Source organism: Eulemur rufifrons, chromosome 1 (assembly GCF_041146395.1).
Source record: "Eulemur rufifrons isolate Redbay chromosome 1, OSU_ERuf_1, whole genome shotgun sequence".
NCBI classification, from domain to species: Eukaryota; Metazoa; Chordata; class Mammalia; order Primates; family Lemuridae; genus Eulemur; species Eulemur rufifrons.
Window position 1 is genome coordinate 81545658 of NC_090983.1, and position 16689 is coordinate 81562346.

A 16689-nucleotide genomic window follows, 5' to 3' on the forward strand; every position below is an offset into this window, starting at 1 on the left:
TACATTTGTATTGAATATTTTGAGTGAATACAACAGGAAGAAAGTGAAAGCTCTCATTGTAGCTCTCTCTGCCACCACATCTGTGGACTTTGGCAGCGAAAGTTTTATTCCCAGAAATGAAGCAAGAGGATGAAAGATGCCACTGTTGAAGAAAGAAAAAAAAAAAAAATCAGAATCTTCTCTTTTCAATGGGAAGGGCCTTTATAATAGGAGGCAAATACATTCACTCAAGAGCTTTCTGTCCCGGCAACTACCCCCAAATCAGAGGGTAGAATTGCTTAAAAGCAAGTTAAGGCAGAAACTTTTAGATGCCTTTCGAACATCATGAAACTGATTATGAAATACATGTACTGAGGGCTCGCAAGTCACATATGTATTTAGGATGTAAAGTACACAATCACCTAATTAACATCTTGATAAAGGGAGAACATACATTTAAACTGCCCATCTTTGCCTTTCTTTCACTTTTTGTTTAAATGAAGGCTGTTTTTTTTTTAATTTAAATTAAGCTTGTTGTCCTAGCTCCCTTAACATAGACAGTGATTATACTTAGGAAGCGCTAAAAGCTGATATTTGGGTCTACTTGTTTTTTTTAAATACAAGAGAACAATTAACAATGTTAAACATTGAAAGCACAAAATAGAGCATATAATTTAGCAAATATGTGACATAGCAATATGTAACTTTAACAAATCAAGTACGAAAAGTACAGAGAGCATAATGAGAAAATGGTAAAAGACAATTCTCACACATATGGAGAGCAGCAGGTAGAAGAGAAGCTCTGTCAGACGTGGATGAGAACAGCATTTTCATATCACTACCAGAAGAAAATGTTAATGGTCCAAATCTTGCAGCAAGTAATTTTGAAGTACTCAGCAAGAGTATAAAAAAGTGGGAAGATCGTTTACCTAAATAATGGCACTTTTAAAAACACATCCCAAAGATCATGTGATAATAAAAAAACACAAAATTTAGAAGTTAGAATGTCCAATTATGTTATGTATAATATTATAAAATTAGAGATAAAAATCTGAATTCAAATAGTAAATACATAAAATAGAGCATATCTAAACTATGCATTTTATGAATACATAAAATCGGGCATATCTATAAACATGAAAAGCCACAATGATAGAATATTTAAATAATATAGAAAATGTTCACATTGTATTTTAAAAATAAAAAGAACAAGGTATAAAACTGCTGTATTGTATAAGTCCAGCAGAGAAACAATGCATATATAAAATGTCTTTATAAGGAAGTAGATCCTTCTTTATACTTCTGTGTTTTCCCAGTGTCCCACAATTAATATGTATTACTGTTATTTTCAAAAATTAAAATAACTACAATAATAATAATCATCAGGATCATGACAATTAATATATAATTGGCTGCTTACTAAGTGCCAGACACTGTTCTCTGTCCTTGAATCCTCACAACATACCTATGAGAGAATGAAAGTAAGATTTTCCCTAATTGTGCTGCTGGCTTCATGAGTCACAGTCACTCCTTCTTTGGGACCATATGGTGAGAGCAGTACTAAAGTATTCAGTCTCATGGCTCTCTAGGCTAATGTTAGAAGGCTTGTGTTAGTTTACTTGTATTCACAGAAAAGACAAAAATGCTTCAGTTTCATTTCCACCATGCTGGCTGGAGATGAACTTTCCAGGTATAAATAGATTGTGACCTATAATTTGAAACATGTCAGAATATATTAAGTAGTACCTGGAAGAGAGCTAGATACAGTCCACAATTCTTCTTTTTCTTTGTCAGGCTTTGCTGAATGTTCTGAATGTTCTCTGTAATCTTTGTGATATTTAAGAAAACCTGACAGCTATAGTCAACTTGCTAAAATTATTTATAAATGAGCACTCACTTGAAGTCCAGGAAAACATTATATTACGTAGAAAAGTAGAATGTCAAGTCTCCTTATCAAAAAGACTAGCAATTTTTTCAAGGCATTCAGAACTTTTATTATTTGAATCTAAGTCTGAAGTCAAGGCAAATTTTACAAAGGAGAGTAGTCGTGGGGTCAAGATGTCGAGACATAGGCTTTTTTTGTTTTTGTTTTTGTTTTAGATTTTATGCATGATAATGCTTAGTTTTATGCACAATTCACAGTTTCAAATTTCTTTATTTTTAATTTCAGCATATTACAGGGGTACAAATGTTTAGGTTACATATATTGCCTTTGCCCCACTTGAGTCAGAACTTCAAGCATGTCCATCCCCCAGATGGTGAGCACCATACCCATTAGGTGTAATATACCTATCTCCTCCTCTCTCTTCCCCCCCCACCTCCCCAAGAAGAAAGGACAGATAGGCTTTTTGAATTTCAATCTCGTAACTAAATAAATGATGCCATGGTAATTTGTCTCTCAGTTTATTATTTCTATTCTACGTTAAGCAACAAGAATGTGGCTATTGTCTAAATAGTAAAGATACTTTGAGTAAGGATTATGTCACATTTGATAGCATTTTCATAGGAAATTAAATATAAACATTTATAAATATGATCTGCAGTTTAAGTGTCATTTAAGTACTGCTCTTCCTTATATTCAATGTGTTTATCATACTAATTGAACTAAAAAATGACTATATACACATAAGACTAATTGAGTATAAAACATAAACCAGAGACAAAAATTGAAGAGCACCAGACTTAAATGGGGTAAGCAGCACATTTCACATAGACAAATGAATATGAATTTGAAAAATGTGCTTACAAGAAAGCTGACTAATAATGTTCGATAACATGTACCTATCTCACAGAAACAACAAGCAGAGTCACTGTCTCATAGGAAGTTCAGAAGGAATTACTTTTGCTAGCATTCCTTTGTGGCAATCAACCGCACATTTTCAAGAATTGTATATTCAGAGAAAAACAAGTCAATGCTCAGTATTGATCAGAGAGGTTACTTTGCCTAGTTTGTCATTCAATATAGATTAAATCTTAACAATGAGCAGCATTTTTATAATCAGCTTAAAAATAGTTAATCAAATAAATCTTGCTGCTAAAGACAGATCACCAGTATTACAGCATTATTGAAAAATGCTAGCATAATATACCTTTATAATATTTAAATGAAAATATATTTCTTTAGAGAATATGAGCACCAATATTGATACATTACTTGACAAATAACTGTTCGACAAATTTTACTCTGAAATTAATTGGCAAATAGGTAGTGATTTTTATATTGGACATAGCATAATATTTTAGAAATTTTATAAACATAACTATTGTTATTTTTAATATAGCAGTTGCTATATTTTGAATGCTTAATATAGTCCTAGCTAGTTGGGAGGTTGAAGTGGGAGGACTGCTTGAGCCCAGGATTTGGAGGTTACAGTGAGCTATGATTGTGCCACCGCACTCCAGCCCTGGGTGACAGAGGGAGACCCTGTCTCTAAAATAAAATAAAATAGAATAGTAGGAATTCTAGTAAATTCCTTAGATATATTACTTAATTTTTATTGCTCTATACATGGTGGTATTTTTCAGATGTGAACTAGAGTGGTTAAGTAATAGAACTTAAATCTGAGAACCTGCGTTATTCCAAAGTTAATGCTTTAAATCATTTCCTAATATTACTGAAAATCAGCAGTATCTGCTCATATCAGAGAAATAGCTGACTATGACTATATAACTAAAGGTGATATGTAGATAAATAGTCCATTTATCTAGAAATAAAGTGTAACCAAATCATATAAATTTAATGCTAATTTAACAGTGACTAATGATAAATCATTATGATTGATACCCATTTAATTACTTATTCATATAAGTACTTATATGAAGTACTTATATGAAGTACTTATATGAATACATTACTTATACATATTCATATTGTTGTTATATATTTAAAAATATATTATTTTAAACTGATGTATATGGATTGGCTATGAGAATGTTATGTCCAAAAGAACAAATATGGGAAATAAAATGACCCTCAGGATTCCCTATGAAGCTTCCTAGCAAAGGTGTATACTCAGTCATGTCTAAAGAATAACCTAAGCATTGATAACTGTTAATAATCATGGCAATAATATACCAATACTACTACAAGTAGTAACCCTACCAGTTATTGAGTACTTGCTCTGTGGCAGGCATTGTGACATGCATTTTACCTGCACATGGCTGGTATCGCTATCACCATTCACAGACTGAGAGGCAGAGGGGAAATCTAAAGCTTTCTAAAGCCACAATGTAAATATCAAATAAGATTTTATTCCCAGGCATGCTTAATACCAAAACAAATTATTTAACCACTATGTCAAATTTATTTAGTTCCTTTAAATATTAATTATGAAATCTTTTAGAGTCAGCTATTTTTACTGAGACTGATTTTGTTATGTAAGGGGCATATAAGTGAAATTTAAAGAACTCTATGAGATTACAAGACATTTCCATTTTTCTTGTAAACAATGCAATATTTGTGTCAAAGTATATTCATTGATAATATTTATTAGTGATTTTGGTTACATCTTTACCATATTTGACATTAGCTATTATTGTTGATTATCCAGGTTGAATATAATAGTGTAATTACAATTGTAATAATTATTACAGTTATTATTATTTGTGTTGTGAATATTTGCTTTAACACTTCAGAAGATATGTGCCACCAGTTTCTATTAACTATGAACAGAAATCAGAAATAGTATAAATAAATGGAATTAAATAAGCTCCATTTATTGTATGCATGTATATTAGGATCATCCAGAGGAAAGAAAACCAAAAAGATATCTATCTATCTATCTATCTTTCTCTCTATATATTATATATGTAGAGAGAGAGACAGAGACAGAGACAGAGAGATTCATTATGGGTTTATTATGGGCATTGGCACATGTGCTTATGGAGTCTGAGAAGTCCCTCAGTATGCCGTCCGTAAGATGAGAACTAGGAAAGGCAGTCATGTAATTCAGTCCAAGTCCAAATGTCTGAGAACTAGGGGATCCAATGATGTAACTCTCGGTTGGAAGCCAAAGACCTGAGCAATAAGGTGACAGGAAGGGTAGGAAATTCTGGTTTAAGCCTCAGAGTCTGAAGGCTCAAGAACCAGGAACTCTAATATCCAAGGGCAGGAGAAAATGGATGTTCTAGCTCAAGAAAGAGAATTAACCTTTCCTCCACCTTTGTGTTCTATTTGGGCCTTCAGTGGGTTGGACGATGTTCACTCACTTTAGGGAGGATGTATCTTTACTCAGTCTACTGATTACAATGCTAATCTCTTCCAAAAACACCCTCACAGACACCCCAGAAATAATGTTTTACCAGCTATCTGGGCATCCCTTAGCCCAGCCAAGTTGACACAAAATTAATCATCCCAGCATACATCTAGCAAGGCATCTTGTTAACTAATGTACAGGGTGCAATTTGAATATGGAGTAGACCGGGTCAGTGACAGTCTAGTGATAACATGTATGGCACCAAGGGCAAAGTTTAAAAGAAGAATTTTCTCCTTTAGGGGGTGGAAGGAGTTGATAAACTTACTGAAATGTCCCCATGGGAACATACACAAAGGAGTAAATATGAAGATCTGCAGGTTAGGAAGGAGAATGAGCCTAAAGTTAGAAAATTGGGATGGAGGTATTCAGACAGAGAAATAATTATTGAAGCTAATAAATTGGATAATATCACCAGAAAGAAATTTGGAAGAACACTGTTGAGAGACAAAAAGAGAAAACATAAAGGCAATCCTAAAAAAGCCATCCCCAAAAAGAGAGTGAAATCAACAATGCTAATGTCTTAGAAGCCAATTAGAGATAGATCTTCCAAGTATGGATGTTAGTAAACATTGTACAATTATGGAGAAAATTTGAAGACAATGGTGATTGAGAAGAAATCACAGGATTTAGTGATGAAGAGGTTAGAGGTAAGCTTTCAAACAGTACATAAATATACTGTAAAGGCAACATCACACATTAACAACTTTCATCTTAAACCTTTCTTACCACCAGAGAATAGGAATCAAATCATCTGAGCAATATATTTATATTAAGGAATCTGGCCTCTCTTCTGAGAGAACAAAGATAAATAATATATAATGTACATTGTTTTGTAAATGAAAAAAACTAAAAACTATACCCCCAGTGAAGGGTTGAAATGTGACTTCATAATTTAATATTTTACTTTGTCATACCTTGGTAGAATTGGAAGCAGTGAGTGTGATTATTTTTTGAAGAATCTCAAGGATGTACCAACATTTAAAGTAAAAATAGATGGACTTGGCAAAATACTAGGTCTGCTTTTTGTTTTGTTTGTTGTAGTGTGTGTTCTTTCCTTTTAAAAGGCAGGCTTAAGGATTTTTACAAGCTAAAGAGAGAAAAAAGATCCATCTTTCAAAGTTTGAGAATATGTTAGAGTTTGAGAGTAAAGTTGGTGGAGAATTCCAGCTCTATCCCATAATTACCATAAAAATAAATTCAAATTTAATTTTACCTTAAATAAATAATGGAGATAAAATGTGATTTAATAAAAATTTAATAATGCTTTGCTTAAATTGTTGCATTGCCTTTGTAGACACAATCATGGAATAAGTCACTCCTAAAACTGATAAATCTCATTCAGTAGGAATAATAATAATAATCATAGCTAAAAGGTAACTGTGTGCTTTCTATGCATCTGGTAAAGTTAGAAATGCTTTGCTATGTATTAACTCATTTACTCTACATGATTTTACACAATGACTTTATGAGGTAGGACCTATCATTAACTCCATTTTGTATCTGAGGAAATACACTCAGAGATGATATTTGTCCATGGTCCTGCAACCAGCAATTGACACAGGTAGACTATGAATCCAGATAGTCTGAAAACCTACACTCTTAATGTCTGAGCTAAGGACGTTATAGAAACTAGACTGATTTAGAGCCAGGGAACAGTTCCTCCCCCTCCTTCTTCGGCTTAATTGATGCTCTTTCTGATTAGTCTACCCTTGTAGGCTGTCAACTCCCCAGCTCCCTGGATGCATCACCGCCATAAATCTGTACCACGATGATCATAACAGGGCTGTTTCTTCACCTAAAAAATCTTTATAAATGAATCCAATGCAACTTGTTAGGATGCCCCCAGAGAGATTCTGGCAAATATTAGATGGAGCCCATTATACAATTCTGCAGCAGATGGTTCATTTCCCATCAGCAAACAAAAGATCTGCAGTATCACCGTACAGTTTCAGTTAGATAATATTCCCTTGAATGTGAAGATTTCTACTTGTCAAAAAGAAATTTCTTCAAAGGAAGAGAAGGAAGAGCTCTTGAAAATAATTCAGCTGGAATCTGAATGATCTAAGGCACAGGCTAGCTGGGGACAACTTGGTCACTTTGGTCTAGTTTCAAAACAGCTGTAAATGAGACAAAAGTACTAAAAACACAGTGTCATTTCTCTGAATGACTGAGATAGAGCAATTTTCAAGTACCTCAGCAGGTAGTGCTTGTTTCTTTCAAACTTCTATCACTTTTTTTCGATTCTAATTTATAAAAAAGGACAAGAAAAACTCTCAAGTAATTTAGAAAACTGGGCATCTACAGTGTTCACATCCTACCTCTGTGTGGCACTTTTTCTGATTGTTCTAATGCACTTTGATTTCTTCTGTACTTTGTGCACTATTCATTTCATGTTTAGCTCATGTTAATTTGTATTGTTTACTTGTTCTACTTCTCTGTAAGTCATTCATGTGCTCTAATTGAAGAAGAAGAATTAGTTCTGTTCTGGGCTCACATTTTCTTCAGTAACTGTGTTCCCAAAATTATCAACCTCTTTATCCACTACTATTATTTTTTCTCCTGTTTCTGTCTTTATTTTTCACATATTAATGTGCCAGTGAAGGCATTTTGTTTCTAGGTCAACAACTAGAAAAGTTCATTGCCATTGTAGGAAAATATCTTGCTAAAAGTTTGTAAGCATTTTCTGGCAATAGAAAATATGAGGTTACTCAGCTTTTAATATATGTAAAATTTACATTATTTCTCAGCTTTTTCATAGGCATTTTTCTGCCACCAAAATAATAACATTTATAAAGGATAAGTTTCAAAATAGTGTTACTCACCATAAAAATATATGTTGCTTTGTTCACTTAGAGCAAAATTTCCTAGTATTTTTGAGTATGTGGTGTCCTTTCAAAGTATAATTATTAAATAAATTGTGGAGCCTCAATTTATTCATTCTCTTGGAAATACAGGTGGATTTTATTTGAAAGTATTTTATTCATTTAAGAATGCTTCTCAAAAACTGTAGACTTGTCTTTCAATTAAGGATCCATGGTAATAGAAAAGATATATATCATTTTCTCACTTTGTCTTAGTAAGACTTACATCTATGCATTTCTCTAACCATTCTAATTAAACTTTCATCTCTATGAAGATGAGAGAGGAGATGGCATGGGTATTTGCTAATGCTAATCAACTGAGTGACATTATTTGAGTCCTAGTTATTGCAATCTATAACTGAATTTCTTTCCTATTCTCTTTCATGTTGTTTCCTTACATTTTTGTGAACTTTAAAACTCATTATTTTCCCATTTAAATAATATCCATAGGTTTTTTTTTCTTTTTTTCTTCTCCTTTCCTTCAGAGATAGTTATAAACTTCATTTTCTTCTCAGTCCTTTGACAGCCTGAGCAGTTAGAGAGACTTATTCCTAATACAACAGCTAACTGTGTTAAGTTTAAAACGCCTTAAAGAATTGTTCATCTTTCTCTCTGATGTTAGTTCCCACAGAACAAATAAAGAAAAATATTTGAAGATGATCTGTCAGATTTGCTCTTATGTGCTGTTTACATCAAACATCTAAGTCATCTTATTATTTACTAGACTACAAGTAGTAGTGTCTTATGAATAAAAATATCAAAATTAGACAAAATAAAACTTAGTAAGTGCTTATATACTAAATGCAGTATAGTTGCTTAAAACATACATAATAGCTAATGTTAATAAATCTAATCATATAAACGACATGCCTACTTTAAGCTTATTAAAAATTTACTTAAAATACATATAAGCTAAAGCTTTATGTAGATTCAGCAGTTGTTTGATAGGTAATGATTGAAACCAGAGATAAGATTGTCTATATTTTATATTCTGATAGAAATACAATCTCTATTACCACATATGAGTAGAGCAAAAATAATGGGTAAGGCAAAATGAACATGAAAAAAGAAATACAAAGAATAATATAAGCACTTTAAGCATACATGTGTGCAAGTATAATTTATCCATAAAATTTGACCTAATTGAACCTTAGGTATCTTCTATTCTAGGCTTGCTTGGATATATGGGAAAACTGAAACCCCTAGGAGATCATGATACTGCCCAAAATCACAGAATAAATCATGGACAGACCTTTACCAGAAACTGTCTTCACAATTCTTATCCAAAGACAATCCCATAAAAATAAACTATTTTAGTTTAATAATTTGCATTTTATTACCTATTTTTTCCAATAGGAAGACCCACCTGCACCTGCACACTGGGGTTCACGGGTCCAAACTGTGGCAAGACAGTCTGTGAGGATTTTTGTCAAAATGGAGGGACCTGCATCGTGACTGCTGGGAACCAGCCTCACTGCCACTGCCAGCCTGAATACACAGGAGACAGATGTCAGTACTGTAAGTCAACGCACACCCAGGAGCCAGTTTGGCAGCGTGCTGTGATGTCTACGTTAAATAGTTTTCTTATAACCTATATCTGCACTCTCTCTATTATCTCAATTTCAGCCACCCCCTGTTTTTCAGGTTCAGTGTCTCTGTCACCACAACTCCAACAATTATTTCCATTCCTCATCCTACTCTTTTTATCTTCTTACTCCCCCAGCTTAGATTCCATGGTCCATTGTTAAAATGATTCCCATGTGTACATGCTCAACCTCCTTGTTCTCTCTTTCCCTCTACCGTACCTCCCTGGCAAACTGTAATCCTAGTTAAATGCAATTCTCTCTCTCTCCTGAATTGGCACCCCAGAGATGAATGCAACCAAAGAAAAACATAATCACACTGGCTGGTCTCATTGAATTTTTAGCACTCATCTCAAATAGGCACTCACTACTGCTCCTACTGTATTTCACTAACCCTTGAGTCTCCTCGTTTCCTAGATGCCTATGTCACACCTTCTCCTTTCTCCTCAAAACTCTAATAACTGCACAGAAACCACCTAAAGCGAGTGACAAACTCCCAGTAGCACAACCCCCAAGGTTCTGTATCCTGCACCCATCTCCTTTTCTTGCTTATTACTGGGAATCCCACGCTACATCTAAGCCTACACTATCCATGCATGTGCTGATCTCTCTTAGCCACTCATGGACAAATGTCTAGCATTTCCGCCCTTTTTCTCCCACCTCATCAATATTTTCCTCTCTACCAAGTTCTTTCTGGAAAAATCATCCCTTGTGTCCACATTTCTTCCTAATTATCACCTCATTTTCCTGTTCTCTCTCTCCTTCTCTTTCTTTTTTTAACAGTAGTATTTCTTTAAAGTGTTGTCATTCTCTTCAATTCCTCCATTTCTATTTTTCCATTGACCATCCCCCTGTTCAGTTTTTGTCTTCATTGTTCTGCTGAAACATCTTTTAGGAAAGTCAAGTCAATTGATTTTGTTTAGTGCCCTCCATGTTGCCATCTCTAATGATCAATTTTCAATTCTTATTTTACATCTACTCACTCACTCCTTCATTCTTGAAACATTTGCTTCACTCGTTTTATGGACACCTCTCTCTTGTTTTAATTTTCATTTTACTTGTTTTCTCCCTGGAGATAAAATTCTATTCTCCAATTTTAAGCATTGGAGTTATTAACAACTTTGTTCTCATATCTCTTTTCTTTTCTATAACACTTTTTAAGTCCATGATTCCTGTACAACTTGCACATTAGAATGACCTCAATAGCTTTTATAAAATACAGCTTCCCAAACATAATCTACAAATTTTACTAGCCTGTATTGCAGTATTCATATTATCTAAAACTTTCCAGATATGTCAAATTTGTGACCAAGGTTGAGACCCACTACATAGATAATTTCACCCAAATGCATGTTTTTTAAAATATCATTGAAATACTAATGTTTCTAAATTTACTTCTCTAGCTGAATACATCTCCTGAATTCCAGATTTTTATATCTAATTGTCTACTTGACAGCTTGACTTAGCTTAAAATTAAACTACTATTCTCACTCCAAAATTCTTTTACAGGTTGAGTATCCCTTATCTGAAACACTTGAGACCAGAAGTATTCCAGATTTTGGATTTTTTTTTTTATTTTGGAATATTTGCATATGTATAATGAGATATCTTGGGGGTGGGACCCAAGTCTAAACATCAAATTTATTTATGTTTCATTTACATCTTATATGCAAAGCCTGAAGGTAATTTTGAACATGTTTTTAATAATTTTGTGCCCCATCACATGATGTCAGCTGTGGACTTTTCCACTGTGGCATAATCTTGGTGCTCAAAAGTTTTGGATTTGGAGCATTTCAGATTTTGGATTTTCTGTTTAGGAATGCTCAATCTGTACTTTAGTGTTTCCTATCTCTTTTAAAGGAAACTTACTTATTGTTTGGGCCACAAAATTTTGAAATAGTTCTTGATTCCTCTTTGTTTCACATCTTGTCTTTCTGTGAGTTTTACCTTTAAAATATACTCAGAATCTGAATACTTCTTGCCACTTTTATTCTCGCTATCCCCATCCAAGCCATCAACATCTCTTGCTTGGATTATTAGTAACTGATCTCTCTCTTTTTGCCTTTAGTATCTATTCTCAAAAGAGCAGTCATAGTTGTACATTTTATCCAAATTAAAATTTTCTTTCCATATCTATCATTTTATTGAGATCTTTCTACTTCCAGGGATTCTTGTAAGTAATTAATGTTTTTTTTTGCATTGCCTTATTAATCATTTAATCCTACCAATGAACTCGGTATTATTTTCATTCTCATTTACAGAAGAAGATGCTGAGGAGGCATAAATAACCTTCTGAATATCACCCCTTTAGTAATTGTGAGAAACAAGATTCACACATCAGGCACTCTAGCTTCAGAGTTCACCCTGTCAAGTGTTACTTAACATTTCGGTTCTTAGATCACTTAATGTCATCGAGGATTTCACAGACAGTGACCTAGGTCTCTGGTCATTGTATGAATACATGGAGCAGCATAGAATCAAGCTATAGACACTGAATTTTTTGAGAATTAAGCATAATACTAAATAGCTTGCCTCTGATGTGATAGTGAGGTCTCTTCTGCAGGAAGAAAACAGAATTAATTTGATGTTTTCTTTCCCAAGTGTTCTTCTTCTCATATTAAGTTAGTTTCTTCTTGACATAGATAGATGCCACTACCCTAAGCCAATGTCCCGTTTTACATTGCTTGTCCAACTGATCTCTTAAATCATGTGCACCAAAGACCAGCAGTTTATATGAAAATACAATCTAGTAACACTCTTGTATCCCTGCTTACACATCACTGACATCCTTGTTGCTCTCATGTCTCTGCTCTCAACACAGCAGAAATCCCAGCACAACTTTCATCTACTAACTCATGTTTTGTTTTGTTTTTCTGCTCCACTATTCTCACAACCCCAAATGATTTCCATGCAAATGAGGGACAACACTAACTACCATCCACATAATGAAGGCTTTCATTACTATCCATCCTAACTTTGCAGCTTCTTCTTTATTCTAGTAAAACCACACTGATCACCCTACCCCATATAAATGCAAACTTCCCTGGCATTGTGACTGTGTTGAACTTAAACACAATTTCCTTTTTTAAATTGTTCAAATCCTCTAGTTAGTTTGAATTAATCTCTCCCTCTTCTGAATTGCCAAGTCACTGTTTCTATGCTTCTCTTCTGGTTCTGATCACTTTTTTAATTTCAGAATATTACAGGGTACAAATGTTTGGGTTACATGTATTGCTTTTGTACAGTTTGAGTCAATGTTACAAGTATGTCCTTCACTGAAATAGTGTGCATTGTACCCATTAGGTGTGAATTTACCCAACGTCTCATCCCACTCCCACCTGCTTGATTTCCATTGAGTTTTACTTCCATATATGCATATAAGTGTTAATCAATGAGGTCCAATTTAATAGTGAGTTCATGTAGTGTTTGTTTTTCCATTCTTATGATATTTCACTTAGAAGAATGGTCTCCAGTTCCATCCAGGTTTTTACAAAAGGTGTTAGTTCCCCATTTTTTATGGCAGAGTAGTACTCTATGGTATTCATATACCACACTCTATTAATCCACTCATGTATTGATGAGCACTTGGGTTGATTACTTTTACTTAGTATTTTTATTAATTATGAACATTCCTCCTACTTATCTGGTACCTCCTTGAGACTACACCCAACAACAGAACTTGCCAAATAAACAAGTGAACAAATAAACAATTGCACAAATATATAAGTGAAAAAATAAAAGTGGTTTAAAGAAAATTTAACAAAAGGGCAATCAATTTAATGTACAAAACCCACATTTAATCAGTGTTCAACCACTGAATATCTATATGTGGTTAATCTAAAGCTAGTGTTTGTTCCTTCTATCTTTTGGTTCCCAATTGGTGTATCATCACAGAACACCAGTCTTTGGTTATTTTTTTCCTTTCTTGTTTTTCGTTTTTATTTTTTTCTTAAATTGAATCATCAGCATTCTTAAGTCTTTTTGAACTAAGTTAAAAAATACTATGTGGCCATAATTTTTATAGCAATTTGGATTCTTCCAAAGAGTATATTTAATTAGCTTATATTTTAATTGGTAACTTAATAGAATCACAGTCTGAGGTAGCCTGATGCTTTATAAAGGGTTGCATTATAATTTTATCATCACTATTAGTAGTCAGAGCGCTTCCCACCTTTTACTGCAAAGCACTTATTAAAATTAACCAATTAATCCTTACACAGAGGTTAAATAACTTGCTCAAGGTCCCGAAGCAGTAATATAGTCAGAATTGGACCCCAGGAGTTGTTGATCAAGATGTCAACAAACATTCTTATAATATGGTGATGCAGTTTTTTGGCAGCCATAATAAGTCTACGGACATTGTCATTAAAATGACAAATTCAACAGCTGACAAAAGCATAATAAATTTAGGATCTATTAGATGTGAGTCAGCAAGGTTCAGTGGACCCGGTGTTCTGTCAAAATTGTATCTTGCATGTACAAAATCTTCTTTGTGTAAATGAAGGAATGACAGAATGGTTCATTACAGTGCCTAATTAAAGGTCCATTAGTGGGAGGTAAAACATCAGTTCTTAGTTGTGCTGAGTAAAAACATTTTACCACTCTAATAGCAATATAAAATCCCGAGGTCTGAAATGCAAATTAATTTTAACAGCAGCAGCCCAGGGATGAGAGACAGAGATAAATAATGGCAAAAGTAAAATTAAGTATTCTTTAAGTAAGTTGTTTAAGAACAAATATAGCAGCATATCATGCTATTCTGGAGCAAAGATTCCTAGTAAAAATAAAAATTAAATAAATAAGCATGACATTTTGCATTTCAATTCAGGTGTTAAGTATGAGATCAACCATTATCTGAGATTATTTGTAATTAAATGGTAATAACAGTAGGGCAAAAGGGCCAATTAGGGTCAACTCAATCTGTGTCTAAGAACCAGGTAGTTAAATTAAATGACAACTTGCTTTCCTCTCATTGATATTTTTAAAGTTCCTCTAGTGATCTGCTTGGGGAACCATTATAAATTCAATTAAAACTCAATTTATCAGAAGTACACCTATATGGCTTACTCCTACTGGTTCCAATAAGTACAGACATTAAGTAGTGTCTCTCCTTAATGAGTGTCTCTACTTAAAGAGTTAGGAGTAACTGACAATAGTCCAAATATGTCATATGTTGTAATTGCTATTAAAACCATATGCTATCAAGTAACTCGTAAAACAGTTATGCACTACAGATATGAGCCTATCATATTTGATGACATAATGGGATTATCTTCACCATTTGTTTTCTAGGATAGCTTTGTTCTTTCAGTCAGTAGGTCAGTAAACATGTTTTGGTATTTCCATTGAGCGTGTCACTATGCTAGGCATTGAGGAAGCAGCAGTGTCAGAAACATTTGCTGCTCTCAAGGAACTTACAGTCTAATGTATCATTCAGAAAAGAAAACAAGTTATTACAGGGCAGTTTAATGAAACACAGAAACTTCCAGAACCCACAGAAAGAACATTAAGTTCAGCATAAAAGGAAGATTTCTTTAAGGAAGTAATAAGTAAGCTGAGACCAGAAAAAAGAGAAGAAACTAATCATACAAAAGGGGGAAACAATGAAGGAGGAACAGCATGTGCAAAGGCCTAGAAAGGAAAATCTTTTGAAATTACCTTTTCTTTTTTTATTTTATTTTCCTAGGAGAGGGCAGCAAGGGAAATCACATTTACTGAACATTTACAATGTACTGACCACAGAGATATGTGCTATAAATATGATACATTATTTTACCTAATACATGAATATGTAGCATTTCAACAAATCCTCACGCAGCCGTTTAAGATTAGTATTATTTGTCTAACTTTGCAAGTGCCAAAAAAATGAGATTAAGCAGTTTGCCCTAATCTTCCCGGTTAGAGAGCCCAGGAACCACAATTTTTTAGCTTAGTGGATCTGACTGTGAAACTAGCCTTCTCCTAATATATTTTCCTGCTATTTAATATCCTGCCTGCCCTGTTGCATCTTTTATAGACTCACTATGAAAATATTGAAAACTCAGGTGGCACACTGGTTCAGCTTGATATTTCAAGCTTCTCCTTCATGGAAAAGAGGCACTAATCTCGAACAGATTAAGCCTATGGCAAACCCAGGTATAAGAAACCAAAGGACTTCTTTAAAAATTACCAGAAAAAGAGAAGAAAACTTTCAGTTGCTCCTCCTAGTAATGAAGGTCAACTGGAACTGAGCCTAGAGCCTTGAGAAAGAATTGTGATTTGGAAAGCAAAATTAACTGATAAGAAATAACCCTTTGTCAGTATTCAAATATTTAAGAGGCTTTAGAACATTTGCACCTAGAGTGGCAAAGCATTTTGGAACTTCCTCTATGGAGTGTTTCCCAATTCTTTTTCTCTTGATGAGAAGGTAAAATAGTACTTACATTTAGGTTTTTGTCATCTGTTGCCTGGAATGTGACGCAGCACATTTCTTTTGTATAGCCTTTCTTTTAACCTTGAGAACCTGTTTATTGCCTCCAAAGTATATCCGCTCTTTTGGATAATTGTTAATGCCTCTTTTTCTTGACTCTTGAGATCCTCCATGTCTGCTAAGCCTCTCTAATCCTTCCATTCTGTCTAACTTTCCTTTGCCGTAGAGTCTCAGCACTTCTCTTTGGCATTTTTCACTTTATATTCATATCATTCATTTTCTTGACTACTAGTAGGATTGATTCATTGATCCTACTAGAATGTAAAATGGACCATGGTGTTTTTCATACCTAATCAATCTTGCAAGTAAACTCAGTGCCTGGAATTTAGGTGTCTGAATGCATGTGAGCAAAGTAGAAAGATCCTGTTTACACCCTGCTAGGCCAGGCTTTTTTCTGTTCCCTGACAAGACCCCCACTCAGAAGGTGGAGGCAGAGTTCTGAGCCATCTTTTCTAACTAGTTCGTTAAGATCCGTGGTCTGTGAAAAAGTGGGTACTTATGTTCTCAGCACTCAGTCTTATCAAAGTAAAATTGGGTTTGAA

General features: G+C 34.0%; 1 protein-coding gene across 2 annotated transcripts in view; it reads left to right on the top strand.

The window, feature by feature from the left end:
• Positions 1-16689, top strand: part of LRP1B (LDL receptor related protein 1B) — a 1768615-nt gene that overhangs the window by 1689738 nt on the left and 62188 nt on the right. For both annotated transcript variants that reach the window (XM_069473041.1, XM_069473049.1), the window contains exon 84: positions 9452-9613. In XM_069473041.1, the coding sequence (XP_069329142.1) occupies positions 9452-9613 (162 nt within the window). The remainder of the gene's footprint in view (positions 1-9451; positions 9614-16689) is intronic.